We start from the raw sequence: 23,766 nt of genomic DNA on the forward strand, positions 1-23,766 counted from the left end.
GGCATAGACAGTACTTCTTCCCCAAGATTGAAATATCTCATACTTTTGAGTATGCATGCATTTAAGGTGAAAGGGGTTAAGTTCAAAGGAGATGTGTGGGGCAAATTTTCTCCTCCCCCCCCCCTCAACCCTCCACCAATTTGCTGCAGTCCTGGAATGCCTTTCTTAAATCTGTCTGCATTGCACTATAAAATACTTCACCTTTATTGCTCTTCTGGGCGTCTTGGAAAATATTTCTGCATCAACCACCATCAATCAAGGGACTATCTGGGCATTGTCACATTATTGTTATTTCTGGGAGCTTGTGCATTTCACACATGATAACCAAGTTCAAGTTTATTGTCAGTTGACTACATACACAACCAAACGAAACAACATTCTTCTGGGCCACAGTGCACCCACAAAACATATATATTACATATATAAAACAAAATATTACTACAAATAAGTTTATAAAATATCACTCAAAATGCATGTGGTGTGCAGTACAGGATAACAGTAAACAGTTCATTGTCCTAGTGACAAGACCTCAGTGGTGGCGAGGTACTCATTAGTCTCGTAGCCTGAGGGAAGAAGCTGTTACTCAGTCTGTCAGCCGTAGTCCTGATGTTGCTGTACCTCCTTCCTGATGGTAGTGGGTCAAAGAGATTGTGGGATGGGTGGTAGGGATCCTCAATAATGCTTAAGGAGCCTAGTCTACAATTCTATCAGTAAATGACACAAATAGGGGGGTGGGAGACCTCAAGTGATCCTCTCAGTGATTTTTACTATTTTTTGTGGGTCTTGCATTGCCTACTCTTCAATAACACTTGATTGGCTCTAAAACACATGAGGATAAGGTAATGTCTTGAAAGATATTGTGTAAAAACAGGTTAGTTTTACTTTCATATTCTGTGCCATGAATCAAAAGCTTTGATTAAATAAAGCTTCACAGTCACTACAATATACCAGCTATTTCTTTCGAGGCCTTTCAATGAAATGTCCTGTGTTCACTATCTCAAGACAGATCATTTTGTGTTTGCCGTACTTGTGAACTGAAAACCATCTCATCTCAGTTAAACTTATCTCATTCCTGACCAGATGTTTGTGTTTTAAAGAAACTCAACAACTTTAACTATTTTTCGTCAGTGCCTGATCTAAATTTCACAGCTTTTGAAGTTGTTTCCACCAGCTTTTAGATCCAAGCTTAAGACTGTTAGAAAATGAACTGAATTTGCTTCCCAACTGCACTCCACATTGAGTACAACCACATTGCACAATAATGTTTACGAGCAGCCTTCACTTTGTTAAACATTATTTCTAACTCAGCTTGAGTAGCAATAATTACTATTTAGTACAATCTGTCACTTCATTATTGTAAAGGCAGATCACTGTGGACTCTGCATATTGTGAATAATAGAACATCACGGCATAGTACAAGGTCAAAGTTCAAAATATATTTATTATCAAATATATGTATGTCACATATGCTCCCCTGAGATTCATTTTCACAGTAGAACAAAGAAATACAATGGAATAAACAAAAAAAAACTACAGAAAAACACTTAACAAGCAGCCGATGTGCAAAATAGATAAGCTGCAAATAAATAGATAGATAATATTGAGAGCATAAATTGTACAGAACCTTGTTCTGTACGTTGTATTCAGTGTTGTGATGAGTGAAGATGTCCACGCTTGTTCAGGGGCCTATTGGATTGGTTATAGGGTAATAATTGTTCCTCAATCTGGTGCTGTGGGACCTGAGGTTCTTGTACCTCCTTCCTGATTGCAGCAATGAGAAGAGTGCATGGCCCGGATGGTGGGGGTCCGTAATGATGGATGCTGATTTCTTGTACAGGCCCTTTGGCTCACAAGGTTCTGCCAACCTTTAACCAACTCAGATCAATCTAACCCTTCCCTCCAACATAGCCCTCCATATTTCTATCATTCTTGTGTGCATCTTCCAGTCTCTTAAATGTCCCTAATGTATCTGCCTCTATCACCACCCCTAGCAACGCGTTCGATGTACACACCTCTGTCCTTGAGACCCCCCCCCCCCTCCCCTATATTATCCTCCAAATACCTTAAAATGATGCTTCCATGTATTAGCCATTTCCACCCTGGGAAACCGTCTCCGGCTGTCCACTCTACCTATGCTTATATATATGTTATATGAAAAAGGTGACCAGAACTGAACGTGACATTCCAAGTGTGGTCCAACCAGGGTTTTATAGAGCTACAACATTATTTGACTTGAGTTCCTCCTGCATTGTGTGTGTGTGTTGCTATGGATTTCCAGCATCTGCAGAATCTCTTGTGTTTATTGTGTTTATTATCAGAGTCTTTCCGTGGGAATGTTAAGCCTGCTATGCAGGTGATAATTAATCTGAATATTCCTTTGCTAATTTATCATGACGTAAACACAGGCTATTCAGTCTTTTCAATCTTTCTAATCAATGATGGCTCGCAGTGACAGTCCTTTTCCTCTTGTGTTGAAGTTTCTACTATGTCATTTTCTGATTTTCAAATCACTGTTCACGTAATGTTGAGGAGACCACATGATAAGCGCCAAAGCTGAAGTAGAGTTTTGGAAGATATGGCTATTTATACTGGACGAAGCATCTTAGACCATAAGACATTGGAGCAGAAATGGCCATTAAGTCTGCTGTACCATTCCATCGTGGCTTTCTCCCCTGAACCTTTGACACCCTGACTAATGAAGAAACTATCAATCTCCTCTTTAAATATACCCAATGGCTTGTCTTCCACAGTGTCTGTGGCAATGAATTCCACAAATTCTCCCCCTCTGGCTAAAGAAATTCCTCCTCATTTCTGTTCTAAAAGCCTATTGAATATTGAAAGGCCCAAATAGAGTGAACGTGGAGAGATGGTTCCTTTAGTGGGAGAGTCCAGGACATGAGGGCACAGCCTGAGAATGGATGGGTGTATCTTTAGTACAGAGATGAAGAGGAATTTGTTTAAGTCCTTGGATATTGTTGGATGCTCTGCAGGTTGCTTTGTAATGAGACACCATATGCTTTAAATAGATTTTTATCAATCTTTAAATGTAGATTATGTATTCTTCTTGCCCAGTCCCCAGGTGGTCTTGCTTCAGTTATATCATTAAAAGGAATTGCATCTAATCACACTTGTTGATCAAGAACAGAAATAAGGGTAGAAGTTGTTCATCGTTTTTCTCTTCTGGTGGATCGTGGCTATTTTTCTGCCTCTTCTCATCATGTCTGCCATCACCACGGTCCTTGTGCTCTCTTGTTCACTCACTAAATTAAACATAGACTGTAGAACATTACAGCATAGGTACATTCCTTTCAGCCACAATGCTTGTGCCAAATTAAACTAATATCTTCTGCCTGCTGTGATCCATGTCCCTCCGTACCTGCACATCTCCAACAACACCGTCACATTTTTCACCACACCCCCAGCTTCACATTCTACATTGTCTATATAAAACAAAATGCTCTCTGAAACTTGTCCCATATGTTTTCTCTAAGCTTTCCCCTCTTCCCTTGAAGCTTTGTTTATATTGTCATTTCCACCCTGGGAAAAAGACTATGCCTTTGTGATCTTCTATCAGCCTCTGATGCTCCAGAGAAACAATGCAAGTTTATCCAACCACTCCATATAGTTCACACCCTCGAATCGAGGCAGCATCCTGGTAAACCTCTTCTGTACCTTGTCCAGAGTCTCCATATCTTTTATGTAACCTGGTGACCAAAACTACACACAAGATAAAATTACTATGAGTCACAAAATGGTAAAATTATTATGTGTCATAGAATATTACAGCACAGAAACCAGCCTTTTGGCCCATTAGTCAGTGCTGAACTGTTGATCTGACTAGTTGCAACAATCTGCACCTGAATGGTAGCCCTTCCATGCATCTGTCCAAACTTCTTTAAATTTTGAAATCAGACCCACATCCACCACTTCTGCCAGTAGTTTGTTCTGCAATGTCACCACCCTTTGATGAAGATATTCCCTGTCATGTTCCCCTTAAACAGTTCACTTTCAACCTCATGCTTTGTTTTATCACTCCTAATTTCCTCCTTTCATTTATAATACCCCTTAAATACCTCATTTGTTCCTTCCTGCCTATACCTGCTATGTATCTCCTCCTCCTTATTAACTAGGGTGTCATATCACTCAAACAATTACACTTTTATTGCATGAAAGCTGATCTTACAGTTTTAGGTTCTGGTGTTAAATCTTTATTTATTTTGTGATACAGTGTGAGTAGACTCCTCCAGCCCTTCGAGCCATGACGCTCCAGCAACTCCACAACTCAAATTAACCTTAACATAATCACCAGACAATTAACCTACCAAGTACTTCTTTAGACTGTGGGAGGAAACTGGAACACCTGGGGAGAATCCATGCTTTCCATGTAGGGGAAGTACAGAGACTCCCTACAGGGTGGTGCCAGAACTCCGGAGCTGTAATAGTGTTGTGCTGCTGTATACTCGTGTGGTGCCCTGCCGTGAGGTTAGGGTCACACTCCCTCTTTTACTCCCCTTAATCTCGACACAGTTGCCATATCTGCATTGCATGTAACAGGTTCACAGCTGGAACTGTGGGGAGATATATTGTACGTGACTGCAGTCACATTGATGATGGTTCATTCCTCTTTATTCCTTTAAACTTCATGATTAGTTTTTAATTTATTGAGTGCCACCAGAACATAAGCATGAATGAGGATTGTCATTGTGAAAACGATATTTGACGTGTAAGGTTGAGACTTTCTTGGGTAGAGTAAAGAGAAAATTATTCCAGTAGCCAAAAGGTCATTGATGCATCTCAGAGGTTTAAGATGATTGGCAAAGGAATCAAAGGTAATATTAAAAATAAGTAAGTGCTATATCGTTAGAATGAATGGCCTCGGGTGCTACAGTATTGTAGCAGTTAGCATGATGCTCGGGGTTTCAGAGTTCGCATTTCATTTCTGGCCCTGTCTCTAAGCGGTTTGTACGTTCTCCCTCTGACTATGTGGGTTTCCTCTGGGTGGTCCGATTTCCTCCCATAGTCCCACTGGTTGGGAGGTTGATTGACCATTGTAAATTGTCCTGTGAACAGGCTAGAGTTAAATCAGTGGGTTGCTGGGTGGTGCGGCGTGTTGTGCCGGAAGGGCCTGTTCTGCACTATATTTCTAAATAAAAAAATAAAGATTAGGAGTGGGACCTAGCTATTCACTTGTAAAGCAGTCTAGGTACAAATATCAGATGTCCTTTTGGCTATATTATTATGAGAGTTGTGTGTTCAAAAATCCAATACTAGACATGTCCTCTTCTCATTGCAACCATCAGAGAGGAGGTACTGCACCCTGAAGACATACACACACTTCAGAAACAGCTTCTTCCCCTCTGCCATCAGCTTTCTGAATGGCTTATGCACCCATGAACACTACCTCACTTTTTCCTCTACTTATCTATGTTTTTACATTTCATATTGTAACATAGTAATTTTTTACATTTTGCTCACTATTCCTGCCATAAAACAACAAATTTCACAATGATAATAACTCTGAGTCTAACATTTTCTCATACCTTTTAATTTAAAAAGGAAATCAGGCAGTTTTTGTTTAAAATCTGGGTCACACAGTTTATTGATTTATTTAGCTCCAGTGCGGTTTAACAAACCAGTTCTTGCTATAAAATTTAGATTGTAAAATATTCAGAGGGAATAGTGATGGAGATATGTTAATATTCTTTTCCTGTGCCATCGAACTGAAAATCAAAAAATGTTTGTCGTGTACAGTCTGGTTTTTGAGATCGCACCAAACTCTTTTCACACTGAAGGATCAACTGTTGGTTTTCACGACACACAGTACAGTGCAAAATTCTTAGGCACATATATATGTAGCTAGGGAGCCAAAGACTTTTGCACAATACTGTAGTAATTTTGTGAATTGCACTGTAATGCTGCAAAAAAAAACAAATTTCATGACATATATGAGTGGTGATAAATCTGATTCTGAAATGAGTCTCTATTGTGGAACTGAGAGTGGGAAAGGAGCAGGGAGAGGGGAATCATGTTTGGGATTAAGAGAAGGGATAGTGAATCTTGTTTGGGAAAGGGGGAAGGGAGGGGCAGGGAGTGGGAAGCACCAGAGAGACGTTCTGTAATTATCAATAAACTAGTTGTGTGGGATCAAATGACTTTGTCTAATGTCTCAGGGCTGGGAGTGTCTAGCTTTATATATGTATCTAAGACTTCTGCACAGTAGTCGATAGATACTCATGCACATGATATTATTTATATGGCATATATGCACTTTGGTAATAAATTTACTTTGAACTTTGAAATGGATAGTTGACATTTTTGGTCAAGACCCTACATCTAGACTCACTGTATGTTCCAGTTGTTTTCAGTTGAGTCCTGCTTCTCTATTATCTGCACGAATATTGGCTTTTGTGGCATAACCTGTTCAAGCAAGTGCCTCGTTATCTCTGCATCAAGACAGTACTGAGCAATAACTGAAAATTCCCCTGCTCAGCTTGTACAACCAAAGTCAAAATGTAGAAAATTAAGGGTATGTGACAGTAATGGTGGTTTAGAGTTTAGAGCAATGCTTTTCAGCACCAGTGATCGGGGTTCAATTACTGCTGTTATGCTGCTGCTAGTAGTAAGGTCATGATAAAACTGGACCCCTGGATCAGTGAGGCTGCAGTGCCAACTGCTCTTCCACATGCTGCTCTGTAGCTGTGCACAGAATTTTGATATAGAGAACCATAGAGCACTACAGAACATGAACAAGCCCTTAGAACTGTTATTCTATCTAGACCCCCTCAATCTGCACCTGGACCATTGCTATCCATTTGCCCTCCATGTGCATATCAAAATTACTCTTAAATGTTGCAGTTGAACCCACATCAACCACTTCTGGTAAATCATTCTACCCCCTGAGTGAAGAAGATCCCCCCTCATGTTCCCCTTAAATATTTCACTTTTCACCTTTAACCCTCGACCTCTAGTTCTAGTCTCACCCATCCTCAGTAGAAACTAAACGAGAAAATCTGCAGATGCTGGAAATCCAAGCAACACACAAAATGCTGGAGGGACTCAGCAGGCTAGGCAGCATCAATGGAAAGAAGTACAGTCGACTTTTCAGGCTGAGACCCTTCAGCAGGACTGGTGAGAAAAGGTGAGTAGTAGAAGGGTCTCGCCCAAAACATTGACTGTACTCTTTTTTTGTCTGAAAAGTCGATTGTACTCTTTGCTGCATGGCCTGCTGAGTTCCTCCAGCATTTTGTGTGTGTTGCTCAGTGGAAAATGCCTGCTTCGATTTATTTCCTCTATCTATACCCCTCATAATTTTGTATACCTCACTGTCCTACTCTCCAGGGGAATACAGTCCTAACCTATTCAACCTTTCTCTGTGACTCAAGTCCCAGCAACATCCTTGTAAATTTTCTCTGTACTCTTTCAATCTTATTAATATCTTTCCTGTGTTTCACAGAATGTACAAAGAAAGACAGATGTCAATCTTTAGAGATACTGAAACCTAGACCTAGTGATGTGAGCTGTGTCTTTGTAGAAATGAGCAGCAGTAACTTTGGAAAACATTTTGATGCTTTTAACACTCTTAAGAGTTGTCAGTTTGGTAACTGAACTCGAGCATCTCACATGTCCATTGTGCAGTTTTAGGTGTAGCCTGAGCTAAAGTTTTACTTGATGCAAGCCTTTTTAAATAACAATTTTTGAAAAAAAAAGCGAAGTTAAATCTCTCAGTAATTGCCGCACTTCAGAAAGAATCCGTTTCCATTTACAGCAGCTGCTTTTTAAGGATGAAATATAGCCAGAATTCCCATCAATCAGGGCCAGATGCAGAGGCAGCATCCAAAGCTGAAACTATTCGCTCTGGGCAGAGTACAGATTATAGGGAGAAAGAAATTTCTGCTCTGACAATATCACTATAGATTATATCATGTCTCTTGGGAAAATGCTGACAAAATAGTGACTAAGAAGTGAACAGAATAGTTATTACAAAAAAATACAACGGTAATTAAAAGGAAAATAATGAGGTCCTGGAAGTGATTACATGGTTGTAATCTAATCAAGGAGGTTTTGATTACATGTGGAGTTTGAACAGCTTGTCACTTGAAACCAAGAAACATACTGTGTTTCTTGTTTGTGGTATACCACAAGATACAACCATGGTCATTTGAGTAAGGATTTTTTTTGGTCTTCTTCTTGGGATCCCACCAGTATCTCCATTTGGCTGGTGATATTCACACTGAAGGATCAACTGTTGATTTTGTTAATAGCTGTAGTCAAATTTGCTCTGGCCTCCAAGGGCCAGTCTGAAATCTTTGAACGCAGAATGATACATCTAAAAATTGGGGAAAAATTTACTCTCCGGTATGTTGGAGATCGCATTTGATTCAAGGGTCTGAGGGAAAAGCATAGCAAATAACCATAAAAAATCCAAGGGGAAATAGCAAATTCAATAAGAGGAGCAGAATTAGGCTATTTGGCCCATCAGGTCTACTTCACTATTCGATTGTAGCTGATTTAATTTCCCACTCAACCTCAACTTCTGCTTCCTCCCTGTAACCTTTGACCTCCTCTCTAATCAGGAACCTATCAACTTCCACTTCTGGTCGTAGACTTACCCCACTATTGGAAGCAACCTCTCCACATCCACTTATCTTGGCTGAGCCATCAGGCTCTTTATTTAAAGAGTCATAAAATCATAGAGAACTACAGTACAGAAAGAGGCCCTTCGGCCCATCCAGTCTGTGCCAAGCCATTTAAACTGTCTAGTTCCATCAACTTGCACCAGTGGAAAAAACCTGCTTGCCTTCACCCTATCTATACCCCTCATAATTTTATATACCTCTATCAAATCTCCCCTCGACCTTCCCTATTCCAAGGAATAAAGTCCTAACCTTTTTAGTCTTTCCTTATAACTCAAGTTCTCCAGTTCTGTTTTAATTAGCACAGTTTTAATCTTGAACTTTAAAAAGCTAATCTAGTGTGGTGGAGAACTGAAATATCTGGATTTGATCTTGATACGGAAGCAACAAATAGATGTCTTTTAAGGGATGAGATGTGTTTATTAGTCAATATTTCAAAATCCAAGACAGTGATGTCCTTTGGGATTTTGGGATGATGTGTCAGCAGCTATAAAAATATCAAGTGGGAGTTGTACTCAAACTATACCAATAAAAGCCTAGTGAGAAAAAAAAAATGACTGCACTGGTGTAAACATAACACTTGGATTGTTTGATCAGGTAAATGTCAGCTCAATCTTTATGTGTTAATAACCTTCACATATTCTTTGATTGTTGGCAGTGTAGTTTTCACTATGTAACATTGTACAAGATCTGTATCAGTTTTTGAACTAATAGCAGGCCAAAGGGCTTGCATGAAAGAAAGAACACAGGGTGGTGCAGTAGTTTAGTGGTCAGCACAGCGCTTTTCAGTGCCACCAGCTAGTGTTCAATTCCCAGCGCTGTCGGTAAGGAGCTTGTACAGTCTTCCTGTGACCACATGGGTTTCCACTACTTTCCACGTTCCAAAGAAGTGGGTTAGGGTTGGTAAGTTGTGGGCATGCCACGTTGGCTGCTCTCAGCACATCCTTGGACTGTTGTTTGTCAACACAAAATGACGCATTTCACTGTATGTTTCAGTGCACATAGGAAAAAGTTAACCTTTTTTAAACACTCTTTAAAAAATGAGCGACAGCTTTCTGTAGGAGGCTCTCTGTTGGTTGGGATCAGTCACCCATGGATGTTGCTTTCTAGCTGTCTACGTGAATCACATGCTAGGACAGTAAGTATGAAAAGCATTGTTATCATGCAGGCTTTTTATTTAGATTTTATAGAAGACATTACTAATGTGTATTTAATATTTGAGTAATCTTATATATTATAAAAATAATTGAACATTGTTTAATCATTCACAGCCCAGGCTGGAAAAAGTATGTGAACCCTTATATTTAATAACTGGTAGAACTTCCTTTAGCAGCAATGAACTCCACCAAACATTTCCTGTAGTTCCTGATCGGACTTGCACAATGGTGAGGAGGAATTTTCTAGACTATTCTTCCATACAAAACTGTTTCAGTTCATCAGTATTTCTGGGATACTTGCATGAACAGCCCTTTTCGGCACATACCACAGCATGTCAATTGGGTAAATGTCTGGAATCTGACTTGGCCATTGTGAAACACAAATTTTCTTTTTAAACCATTCTGTGGTTGATTTACTCATGTGTTTCAGATGATTGTCTTGTTGCCTCATCCAACTTCTATTAAGTTTCAGGTGATGGACCACTGCCCTGACGTTCTCCGGTAAAATGTCTTGATATAATTTTGAATTTGCTGTTCCCTCAACAATTGCAAGCTGTCCAGACCCTGAGGTAGCAAGTAGCTCCAAACCATGATGCTCCTTCCACCACACTTCCCAGTTGGGGTGAAGTTTTGGTGTTGGTGTGCAGTGGCCTTTTTCCTCCAAAAATAGCAGTGTGCATTTCTGCCAGAAAGTTCAACTTTTGTCCCATGTGTCCACAGAACATTGTCCCAGAAGTGTTGTGGAACATCCAGATTTTTTTTGCAAACTTGAGATGTGCAGCACTTTTTTTTGGAGAGCATTGGTTTCCTCTGTGGTGTCCTTCCATGAACATGATTCTTGTTCAGTGTTTTTCTTTTTTTTTTTGAAAACTTTTTTTATTGCGATTTTAAGTGATTACAGAGTAAAGAATGGAAAAAAAATGTATATAACCATTCCCCCCTCCCCTTAACCCCTTCCCCCTAACTTCCCTATAGAAAAAAAAAGAGAAAGAAAGTAAGAAAAAAAAGAAAGAATGCCTGGTTGTTGGAAGATCTCCACATGCTCCATGGAGTTCGTAATAACTTTAGTATATATATTTATTTCTTTCCCCAAGTAACCAATTGTTTCATCTTCAGAGCACCTATATATTTAGTCCTGTCTTTTGTAAATAAGGGCACCAAATTTTCAGAAATGTTTCATATTTATCTCTTAAATTATAAGTAATTTTTTCTAATGGAATACAGCCATAAATTTCTTTCTTCCGACAATCTATACTTAAATATGTATCCGATTTTCAAGTAACTGCAATAGCCTTTTCTTCTAATGGACTCATGACCAGAAACTTTATCAGCAGCCTCTCCCAACCTTTTTGTCCTGGTGGAACCCTTGAAATAATTTTCAGGTCTCAGGGAACCCCTACATAAAAATTATTATATCTGGAGCCCACAGTACATTAGCATGATCAGTAAGTTGTATGTATAATAATCAAAAAATAGTTGCCAATGCTCTTTTGAGTAGAGAATGAACTTTTAGCCAACCTTTCTTGGGGGGGGGGAAAACAGTTAAGCTAAGCTTACCTTTCTTGAAATTACTCTTTCTTTCTCTCTCATAAATATTAAAAGCTCATAAGGCATACATAAATTTCTCAATTCTGCGTCGAACTTGAGATAGGCACACACGGATTTCACTTTCAACTGAAATGAGACCATTTCTATCCTTGCTCATAATACTTGTTAAGCAAGAAAAACCTTGCTCACACATGTAAGAAGTTGAAAACTGCAGCAAAATGTTCAGTGCCTTCTTATGAATGGCAGGATACTCTTCTTCCACAGAAATCCAGAACTTGTCCAAGGACACGTCAGTAAATCTCATCTTGAATGAATGATCAGAATACAGCTCACAAAGTTCTTCCTTTCTTCAAAGTCAAGTTCTCAGGCTGAGCAGAAGATTCAGAGAAAGGGTCTTTCTCCCGGTCATCACTTGTGTTGGAAGGGAGGAAAAATTCTGTTCAATTTTGTTCTCCAGTTCTTCAAGGTGGTTTTCAATAAGATTCAAGACTTTTTGATATCCTTCCTCATTCTCAAGCTCAAGCAGCACTGAAAACATTTCAAGATTTCCTTTTGCACATGATTTTTCCAAAGATTCAATTTCCTTTTAAATCCAAGAATCTTGTCTCTTGAAGTCAAAACATTTTCTCTAGGGCCTTGCAGAGACATGTTCAACTGGTTCATACGATGAAAAATGTCTGTTAAGTAGGCTACTTTCTGCAGCCATTCTTCATCTTCAAAACACTTAGCAAAATCTGACATTCTATTTTCTTGAATGTACTTCTGCAAGTTACCTTTCAGCCCAAAGACCCTATTGAGAACTCTTCCTCTGCTAAGCCACTTGATTTCTGCAAGTAGCCGGAAAATAGTGTGCTCCTAGTCCAGGTTTTCACAGTTTTTAACCATTATATAATACTAATTAATATTATTGTTATTAATAATACATATATTATAGATCTATATATAATCTATATATCTTATATATAGATTAAGCATTCTTGTGCATTTAAATAATTAATTGCTGGTTGTATATAAAAATACGTTAATTGCATATGTCATCACGCTACCACATGATATGTAAGTGCCTTGCTGAAAGTAAATTCGAAGTTAGACCAGCATTCCCAGACTCCCTTGTCTTCCTTTGAATTAGTTTAATGTTTTGAAGTTTCAAAACTTAACAATTACATTTTGCGGTTAGCTCAGGTAAGCAACTTGGTCTGCTTGAACGTACACTGTATCTATAAAACAGCATCTTGCTGTCCTCATTCTTTCGTATAAATTTGTACTTCCATAATATACAAGTCCATAAGACATATGAGTTGAACTAGGCCATTTGGCTCTTCTAGCTTGCTTCGTCATTCCTTCACAGCCAATTTATTATCCCTCTCAACCGGATTCTCCTGCCTTCCTGTAACCTTTGGCCCTCTGACTGATCAAGAACCTAAAAATCTCTGTTTTAAATATACCCAATGACTTGGCCTCCACAGCCTTCTGTGGCAATTAATTTCACTGATTCACCACCCTTTAGCTAAAGAAATTCCTCCTCAGCTCAATGGACTTGTACTGGTCTTTTGTCTTATGGTTTTACGTTCATTTAAGATGTTGGTTGATAATCCAAGGCTTTTAATGATTCAGCTGTGGTCAGTATTTCATATATTAAATAGAAAGGCTTTTATAGGATTTATGTGTTTCAGAGGAGGTGCTATTATATGGCAAGTTTGTATGGAAAGGAGGTGGAGTAGGCTTCCACTATTTACACCTTACCCTGAGCTGTACATTTGGATCCATCCCACTAATTGCAAATGGTGCATTTTGAACACGAGATTCTGCAGATGCTGGAAATCCAAAGCAACATGTAAAATGCTGGAGAAACTCAGCAGGTCGGGCAGCATCTGTGAAGAGGAATAAACAGTTGACCCTTTGGGTGGAGGCCTTCATCAGGACAGGAAAGGAAAGAAGCCAGAATAAGAGGCTGGAGTAGAAGGGAAGAAGTACCAGCTGGCAGGTGGTAGGCGAGGGGGAAAGTGGATGGGTGGAGGGGGGAGAAGAAATGAGAAGCTGGGAGGCGAACGGTGGAAGTGGTAAAGGGCTTAAGAAGAAAGGATCTGATAAGGAGAGAACAGTGGACCATGGAGAAAGGGAAGTATTTTGAAGACCATTTAAGAAACGAGGTCAGCACATGGATGATAAAAAAAATAGATGCATAGACACAGGAAAACTAAGGTTGGCACAAAATCACGGGCCAGGAGGCCTGTACTGTGCTGTAATGTCCAAAATTGTTTCATTCTGAAAGAACCAACATCCTTCATTCTTTAAGTTGGGTAGATCTGTGGTCTGGTGATTATTTGAGCACAGTTAACCAGCAGTAGTTTGACCTTTGACCTTTACTTTCTTTCTCTTTTTAAAGCTAAAGATGAAGGGAGCATCGCAGTCGCTCTGGGTTACACAGCACATCTGGTGCTTATGATTTCCTATTTCCTGCAAGTGCCCCTCAGGTATCCCATCATCCAGAGGGGTTCCAGGTCGTCCGTCAAAGACAACATCACAGACAAGCTTTCTGAGAAGGAGAGAGAGTAAGTACAACTGCCACTGGGAGTTGTGTAGGAAATAGTTTTGTGTTGCCTTTGTGCATTAAAGGTAAGACTGCTGCTGATGTCGCTGAATGTGCATTTTTAATCCTGTCCAACTACAGTACATCTGGAAGAAACTTGGTGCACTTCATAAACTTGTATCCTTAGTAAACCGGATCAGCAAATTTGCTGATGACACTAAGATGGGGGTGTAGTGGACAGCGAGGAAGACTATCAGAGCTTGCAGTGGATTCTGAAACATCTGAAAAAATGGGCTGAAAAGGGCAGATGCAGTTTACTACAGACAAGTGTGAGGTGTTGCACTTTGGGAGGCTAAGCCAAGGTAGGACTTACAGGGTGATTGGTAGGGCACTGAAGAGTGTGGTGGACCAGAGTGATCTGGAAATATCAATTCCTATTTCCTCAAAATTGATGCCACAAGTAGATGGGGTTGTAAAGAAAGCTCTTAGCATATTGGCTTTCGTAAATCAATGTGTTGAGTACAGGAGGTGGGATATTATGTTGAAGTTGTGTAAAACGTTGGTGAGGCCCAATTTGAACAATTGTGTGGAATTCTGGTCACCTACCAAGCTGTTGCCAGGCATTGAGAAACCCGTGTGATAGAGGAAGGTTGAATGGGTTTGGACATTATTCCCCAGAACAGGGCTTTCCAACCTTTTTTATGCCATGGACCCTTATCATTTACCAAAGGGTCTGTGGATCCCAGGTTGTGAACCCCTGCTGTAAAGCATTGGAGAATGAGGATAGATTTGATGGAGGTATATAAAATTATGAGAGTTATAGATAGGGTAAGTGCAAGCAGGCTAGTTCCACTGAGGTTGGTTGAGACTACAATTATGGGTTACGGGTTAAGGGTTAGAAGTGAACTTTAAGGGGAACATGAGTGTTAAGGTCTTCACTGAGGGTGGTGAAAGTCTGGAACGAGCTGCCAGTAGTGGATTCGTGTTCTTTTTCAACATTTAAGAGAAATTTGGATTGGTACATGGGTGGGAGGTGTACAGAGGTCTACGGTCCAGATGTATTTTGATAGGACTAGGCAGATTAATATTTTGGCATGGACTAGATGGGCTGAAAAGCCTGTTTCTGTGCTTGTTTGTTCTCTGACTCTACCCAATGCACAGTGAATTGAGGCCTCTATGCATTAGCTAAAGATCAGTACAGTCAGACTTCCGTATCCGTGGGTTCTGCATCCGGATTGAAAATATTCAAAAAAAATATTCCAGTAAGTTCCAAAAAGCAAAACTTGAATTTGCCACACGCCGAGCACTACGCTGAATCCATGCAAATGACTGGATGTGTAGGCGTACCCTGCTGTAGCTTCCCACCATTTCACAGATCCTCAGTCTCTCTCCAGCACTCATTGTTTGAGCATTGTTTGCCTTGCATCTTGTGTTGTGAGCGAGAGGAAGGAGTTTAAGGCTAGTAAGGGATGGCTGGCTAGCTATGTAAAGCGCTACAGCCTCAAGAACTTAAAGATCACGAGAGAATCGGCATCGACTGATGCCGAGGCAGCATCAGCATTCCCAGAAGAGCTACGATGGTTGTGTCTGTACTGAACATGTACAGACTTTTCTCTTGTCATTATTCCCTAAACAATACAGTATAACAAGTATTTACATAGCTTTACATTGTATTAGGTATTATAAGCAATCCAGAGATGATTTAAAGTATAAGAGAGGATGTGCATAGGTTATATATGCAAATACTACCATTTTATATAAGGGACTTGAGCATCTGCGGATTTTGGTATCCGCGCGAGTTCCTGAAGCAGATTTAAATAAATGCTAATTCGACGCATAAGCTCTTCTCAAACTTATAGCCGGGTATGGTTGTTAATTTTAACTGATGTCTCGTTGACAAGTTCTAGTATCTTCAAAGGTTAAAAGGTCAAATTTAATGTCAGAGATATGTGTACAATATACATCCTGAAATGCTTTTTCTTCACAATCATCCACAAGAAAAGAGAAGTGCCACAAGGAATGAATGACATTTAAATATGAGAACCCAAAGTCGTCGTCCCCCGCGCGCGTAAGCAGCAGCGAACAAAGATCCCCTCTCCCCACCAACAAAAAAAACTCGCAGTAGTACAGTCTTCGTGGTACTGGCGCCTGAGGTGGAAGTGTCTTGCATTATGTCTGTTGGCAGTCCGGATTTCTTCAGTAAAGCGGAGGTGATCCTCACAGTCGAGTCCATTGGAACCCACTGTAGAATTCTATAGGTGGGATTGTCCAGAATCTGTTGGACTTTTCTGTGGTATTCCTCCATGGACATCAGAACCAGTGCATTTCTTTTGTCCCCTGGTAAAATCATGATGGCTTGGTTTTACCATTGTCCCTGGATCATCCCTGATGAAGATGGCACAGTTTGTCATCGAAACGTCAGTTAAAGTTAACATCTGTACCCAGCTGGAGGCCCAAGAAGAGTTTATGCATCATATACACTGGGAAAGCACTAGGTCTTTTTTCAAATGCTAATTTATATTGGTGATATCATTGTTGGTGTGATCGTGGGTATCAAACATTCTTGTTAAATATAACTAAGTTGGCATGAGAACTGAATCTGATAACACAGTATCAAGTGACATATTCTTCAATGAAAATTACTTGACACATTATTGATAACTTTGCAAAGTCTTTATTGGGACACTTAATACTTTGTGATAAAGGTACTCTTGGCCAAATGCTATCTACATCCAGATTACTTGACTGATGGCAATTCAACGATGGATTGGTTAGACCACACTGCTTATTGTGTGCAGTTCTGATTGCCACACTACAAGAGAGATGTCTTTAAGCTAAAAGGTTATAGAATAGATGCACAAGGATGTTGCCTGGATTGGAGGGCTTGAGTCTGTTTTCCCTGCAGCAAAGGAAGCTTAGAAGTTACCATGACATAGCTATGTGAAACCAAGAGGCATAGATATGAATAGATAGCCAACCAAGATTCAAACCTATTAGTCTACTTATCATGCGTACATAGAAACGTACAGTGAAATGTGTTTATGATCAACATATCCAGAGGTGTGCTGGGGACAGCCCATAGATATTGCCACACTCCATTCCATGGAGGAATTAAAATATGGAAGAAAACAAGTAGAGAAACCAATTGTCTTTGTTCTTGCCATGTACTTGAAGGAATGAAGGCTGTCATTTTGTGAAGCTGCTCTGTAATCTCCATCTTGTAAACTGTTTGAGAACTGTTTCTTTCTCTGGGATAATCTAATCAGAGCAATTGAATGGGTGATGGAAGGAGATTCTCCTATTGACCTGCTAAATTGATATTATCTGTAAATAAGCTATGTATTGTGTACAATGACAAGTTTGTAGAATAATCTCATTATCTTGGCCCAGTGTCTAAGTGACCTGGTTTGACTGGTTTGAACCAGTCACCTAAGGCACTACATCCAGTGGAAAGATGTCATAGGTGAGTCAGATAACCTTGAGCCAACAGGAATGAAGTGTATTTAAGGAGCTTAAATGTAAAGGCATGACAACTCCGGAAGCCTACTATTGCAAGTGAGAACCCTCATGCCAGTCACTGAGAAGAAAGGAACAATCATCTGGCCAATAAGCGATCCCTTATTTCAGTTGTCTGAATGAGTATTGGCACAAAGGGATCAGTAGAATTCATGTCCTAGATTGTTGGCTCGGGGTCAACATAGTTACATTGTTGCTTGTGCAGAGACAATAAAATGCAAGCTCTGATTAAGTTTCCTAACCTAATTCCATTGATGAATGCTCGACAGCACATTCCAGCGGCAACACAGCATGCCCACAACACTCAGCAGAACAACACAGAACACAACAAGTGACAAAACAACAGCAGCAAAACAAGCCCTGTTCCTCCCTCCTGCTCGTGAAGATTCACAATCCTCTAACCCCAAGACATGGACACATAGTTATTAGTCCTTTGACTACCCTAGCAGAGATTCTCAGAGGCGGGATTCTGGCAAACGATCCTCAACTTCCGGAATTCCGATTCGATCCTTGGACCTTGATCCTTGACATCAGCCACATGACCACCAGGCCTCAAACTCTGGACTTGCTGATGATGGAATCCCTGGACACTTGGCATGAAACTGGAGCAGCCAGAGAAAACTCTTATGGTAATGGGGATAGCGTACAAACTCCTCACGGCTTTAGTGAGAATTGAACCCGGTTCGTCTGTACTGTAAAGCATTGTGCTAACCACTATGCTACTGCGCTGCTCCAGGTACTTCAGATCCAATGCAGCACAAAATAAAGCATGAGAAACTAACAATAAATATAAAGTTCAAAAGTTCAAATTAAATTTATTATTAAAGTACAAATATGTCACCATATACAACCCTGTGATTCATTTCCCCATGGGCATACTCAGCAAACCTATAGAATGGTAACTATAACAGGATCAATGAAAGATCAACCAGAGTGCAGAAGACAGCAAATTGTGCAAAGGCAAATATAAATAACGAGAATATGAGATAAGGAGTCCTTAACGTGAGATCATTGGTTGCAGGAACACCACAATGGATGGGCAAGTGAGTGCAGTTATCCCCATCGCCATCAGCAAGAGGCTGATGGTTGAGAGGTAGTGACTGTTCTTGAAGTTGATGGTGTGAGTCCTGTGGTTCTTGTACCTTCTACCTGATGGCAGCAGCGAGAAAAGAGCAAGATTATTTATATATACATACTTAAGATTAGCTTATATACGTAGATTGATTGCATGTCAAAAAAAGTGTTGCTCGGCACACGAGTGCCTGTACATCCAGTGACTCTGAAAGAAAATGATAATGTAGTTGAGGTGGTAGAGAGGCGCTGGTTGGGATGGGTTAGTGGGTGGAAGGGTTGAACAGGCTGACAGCTTGAGTAGTAACCACCTAGTGTTAAATGTTGTGCTCCACAGAAACATGAACAATAAGAAGCAAGTTGTTAGGAACCAGAGTTGTACTGTAGTGTAGTGGTTAGCACATCACTTTACAGCAGCAGCTAGTGATCAACAGTCCGTTCACTTCTCACCTCTGTCTACAGGGAATTTGTACGTTTCCCCCCCATGGCTTTCCTTCCACATTCCAAAGACGTATGGTTTGGGTGAGTGGGTTGTGGGCTGCCCTGGCCAAATCCTCGCTGATTTGCTTTGAGGCAAATGACGCATTTTAATATATGTTTATAAATATATGTAATAAATAAAGATCATATGGGGAAAGGTGCATGCAAATTATGAGCAATTGTACTAAAGAAGGAAAATTCTTACGCTAGTAATCAAACAGACAATGTATTAAAATTATTTATAGCATAGAACAAAACCATTTTGATTGAAATGAATTTGTGAAAAGTTATCTAATGGCAGCTCTCTCAAATAAGTTATGGTTGAACTGAATAATATTAAAAATCAATGAATTGTGTGTAAATCAAAGTGCACCTGGGAATATGTTGACAGCTGGAATAAATTGTAATGGGCTAAAACTTCTGGTGCAATTTCATATTGTCTAACCTTTATGCTGTATCATTGGGTATGCTGCCCTTGAGAGAGCATGAATTCATGCAAATTGTTCTCTAAAGCTACACAATTTGTTATAAAAGTACTGGAATCTCTCCTGGAAGACGCATGTCTTTTATCAAATGATCCTTTTGTTAAAACACAGACAGCTTACTTTCAACTTAATTCATGCTAGGTGCAGATAGCTGAATCTCTTTTAGCATCCCAAATCTATCAGCTAAATCAATGGGTGGTCATTGTAGCAAGCCAGGCCCCTTATCTAAGAAAGGATGTGCTGACATTGGAGAGGGTTCAAAGGAGGTTCATGTGCTGTGTAACTCTATGACTGTAGGTTTATTTATCAACTCTGTCTCTGTGTAGGTTTAGTTAAAATAGAATGGATTCACTCATATCTTGCACTTAGAGTTACCTACCAAGTTCTGGCAAGTAATCCAGTTGACATTCCAGTGCTGAGATGAGATGATGAGATGCTGAAATATTATGCATCCTTTCTTTTGAATTAAACCTTTATTTGACACCCTATCAGACTGGCACAAGTGATTACAATACCACTAAAAAGGAAAATCAGAATTCTCCTCCTGACCTACCTAAATATGACACAAATGCATCTGTTAAAATAGATTGACATGATCTTTTTTCATGTTTAGTTTTTCCATTTGTTTCTTATGAATATAACCATACCTTTGTAGCAGGCCTATAAGACATGGAGCAGAATCAAGCCATTCAGCCCATCGAGGCATGGGATCCAAGGGGACATTGCTTTGTGGATCCAGAACTGACTTGCCCACAGAAGGCAAAGAGTGGTTGTAGATGGGTCTTATTCTGCATGGAGATCGGTAACCAGTGGTGTGCCTTAGGGATCTGTTCTGGGACCCTTACTCCGTGATTTTTATAAATGACCTGGATGAGGAAGTGGAGGGATGGGTTAGTAAGTTTGCTGATGACACAAAGGTTGGAGGTGTTGTAGATAGTGTGGAGGGCTGTCAGGGGTTACAGCAGGACATTGATAGGATGGAGAACTGGCAGGCGGAGTTCAACTCAGATATGTGTGAAGTGGTTCATTTTGGTAAGTTAAATATGATGGCAGAATTTAGTATTAATGATAAGACTCTTGGCAGCGTGGAGGCTCAGAGGGATCTTGGGGTCCAAGTCCTTGGGATGCTCAAAGCAGCTGTGCAGGTTGACTCTGTGGTTAAGAAGGCATAAGGTGTATTGACCTTCATCAATCGTGGAATTGAATTTAGGAGCCAAGAGATAATGTTGCAGCGATATAGCACCCTGGTCAGACCCCACTTGAAGTACTGTGCTCATTTCTGGTCGCCTCACTACAGAAAGGATGTGGAAGCCAAAGAAAGGGTGCAGAGGAGATTTACAAGGATGTTGCCTGGTTTGGGGAGCATGCCTTGAGTGAACTCGGCCTTTTCTCCTTGGAGCAACGGAGGATGAAAGGTGACCTGATAGAGGTGTATAAGATTATGAGAGGCGTTGATCAAGTGGATAGTCAGAGGCTTTTTCCCAGGGCAGAAATGGTTGCCACAAGAGGACACAGGTTTAAGGTGCTGGGGAGTAGGTATAAAGGAGATGTCAGGGGTAAGTTTTTTAAGAGACTTTTAGTTAGGTACATGGAGCTTAGAAAAATAGAGGGCTATTGGGAAGCCTAGTAATTTCTAAGGTAAGGACATGTTCAGCACAACTTTGTGGGCCGAAGGGCCTGTATTGTGCTGTAAGTTTTCTATGTTCTATGACTCTGCTCTGCCATTTCATCATGGCTGATTAATTATCCCTCTCAACCCCATTCTCCTACCTTTTCCCTGTAACCTTTGATGCCCTGACTAGAACCATAGAACACTACAGCACAGTACAGGCCCTTCAGCCCTCCATGTTGTGCCAACCCATATAATCCTTTAAAAAAAAGTACTAAACCACACTACCCCATAACCTTCCATTTTTCTTTCATCCATGTGCCTGTTCAAGAGGCTCTTAAATACCCCTAATGTTTTAGCCTGCACCACCATCCCTGGCAAGTCATTCCAGGCACTCACAACCCTCTGTGTAAAAAACTTACCCCTGTCTCCCCTAAACTTCCCTCCCTTAATTTTGTACATCTACCCTCTGGTCTTTGCTATTGGTGCCCTGGGAAACAGGTACTGACTACCCACCCTATCTATGCCTCTCATAGTCTTGTAGACCTCTATCAAGTCCCCTCTCATTCCTCTACGCTCCAAAGAGAAACTATCCTTGCCTCATATGACTTGTTCTCCAATCCAGGCAACATCCTGGTAAATCTCCTCTGCACCCTCTCCATAGCTTCCACATCCTTCCTATAATGAGGTGACCAGAATTGAACACAATACTCTAAGTGCAGTCTCACCAGAGAATTGTAGAGTTGCAACATGACCTCTCTACTCTTGAACTCAATCCCCCTGTTAATGAACCCCAAAGTCCCTTTGTTCATCCACACTCTTAAATAACTGACCATTAATCCTGTACTCAGTCTTCTGGTTTGTCCTTCCAAAATGCATCACCTCACACTTGTCCGGATTGAACTCCATTGACCATTTTTCTGCCCAACTCTGTAGCCTGTCTATATCCTCTTGTAACCTTTGATCACCTACAGTTCCATCCACAACTCCTCCAGTCTTCGTGTCATCCGCCATCTTACTCACCCATCCTTCCACCTCTATATTTAGGTCATTTATAAAAATCACAAATAGCAGGGGTCCCAGGACAGATCCCTGCAGCACTCCACTAGTCACCGACCTCCAGGCAGAATACTTTCCTTCCACAACTACCCTCTGCTTTCTTCCTTTAAACCAATTTTTCCAAACAGCCAAGGTTCCACTTATCCCATGCCTCATGACTTTCTGGATGAGTCTTTCATGAGGAACCTTGTCAAATGCTTTGCTAACCTCCATGTAGACTGTGTAGACTAATCGAGAATGATTCAACCTGTGCTTTAAATCTGCATATTTGAATGCATATTTAAAGTGACTTGGTATTCAAATGCCTTGCCCTCTACAACTGTCTGTGGCAATGAATTTCACAAACTCACCACCTTCTGGCTGAAGAAATTCCTCCTTTTCACTGTTCTATTGGGATGTCCCACTATTCTGAGGCTGTGCTCTGGTCTTAGACTCTCCACTACAGGAAACATCCTCACCTCATCCACTGTATCTAGACTTTTCAATATTCAATAGTTTTCGATGAGCTCCCCGCACCCCCCCCCCCCCCCCCATTCGTCTAAACTTCTTTACCCATTTGCCTTTGGGAAACCCTGACTGTGCTAAATATTTAGTAAAATAATCTTGCAATAAAAAAAAACAAAGTAAATAAATTATATAAACCCTCAACCTCAAAATGTTCCTAACACGACTGTGTCTGTCAACTGCAAAAACTACAGCTTTCTAGGTAAACACAACAACGGTGAGTTTTTTAGATCATTCCCATTGTAATCTAACCCACTTCAGTTTCAAGCACACATCCTAATTTCCTGCCTTTGTAAAAATATTGTATTTACCATGTTTACATTTAATAATTTATGCAGCCCAATTAAATTCCTCTACTTCAAGAATATTGATATTTTATACTTGCTGTACTTTGTAATACATCCAAAGTATTTGCATCTTTTTAGTGGCATAGTGACCAGAATCTCACTCAATGTCCCTAGTGTCTTTTTTACCACCACTCTTTGCATTTTTGGAATGACCTCTAGCTTTGCCCACTACATTTCTGGCAAAATATCACAGGATTTGAGCAGTTCTTGCAAATACTGTGCCCCGATGTCTAGACACTGAAAGCATCATGTCTACTGTTACTTCCCTGCCCATTTCAAAGTCCGCTTGCATTACACAACAAGTGGAATGGAACTTCATACCAAAGTTATTGATTTATTTGGCTTTCAAAGAAGAAGTGGACCGAATCAGTTTATTCCTAGACTGCCAACACTGAATATGACATCAAACCATAAAACCAACTCTTGTTTCTGATACACGTTTTATTGACCAATGTACAATATTTCACATTTCTTTGGTTAAATTCCATTTGTATTTCTGCCTGGTTGTATGGTCTATCTAAATACTTAGAATCTTAACCTCATTCTTTTTCCATCACTTTCACCTCTTTAATGTCAGCAAGTTTTTGCGAGTTTGGAAATGGCTGCACTAGGTTTTTCCATGTAGAAGACATGTATCTGTTTTCTCTCTGTATTTTGTGCTGCATGTTTTTTTTATGGGTTACAATAAAATGTGACGTGGGTTGGGGAGTCGTAGAAGAAGTGAGTATAATTACATATTCAAACACGAGGAAATCTGCAGATGCTGGAAATTCAAGCAACACACACAAAATGCTGGTGGAACACAGCAGGCCAGGCAGCATCTACGA

The 23,766-nt window shown here is 40.3% G+C and overlaps 1 protein-coding gene across 4 annotated transcripts in view; it reads left to right on the forward strand.

Moving 5' to 3' along the window:
* Positions 1–23,766, forward strand: part of uvrag (UV radiation resistance associated gene) — a 444,495-nt gene that overhangs the window by 224,799 nt on the left and 195,930 nt on the right. For all 4 annotated transcript variants that reach the window (XM_059963685.1, XM_059963683.1, XM_059963687.1 and 1 more), the window contains one exon: positions 13,725–13,890. In XM_059963685.1, coding sequence (XP_059819668.1) covers positions 13,725–13,890 — 166 coding nt within the window. The remainder of the gene's footprint in view (positions 1–13,724; positions 13,891–23,766) is intronic.

The sequence above is a fragment of the Hypanus sabinus genome, chromosome 3 (assembly GCF_030144855.1).
Source record: "Hypanus sabinus isolate sHypSab1 chromosome 3, sHypSab1.hap1, whole genome shotgun sequence".
In the NCBI taxonomy this organism is placed as follows: Eukaryota; Metazoa; Chordata; class Chondrichthyes; order Myliobatiformes; family Dasyatidae; genus Hypanus; species Hypanus sabinus.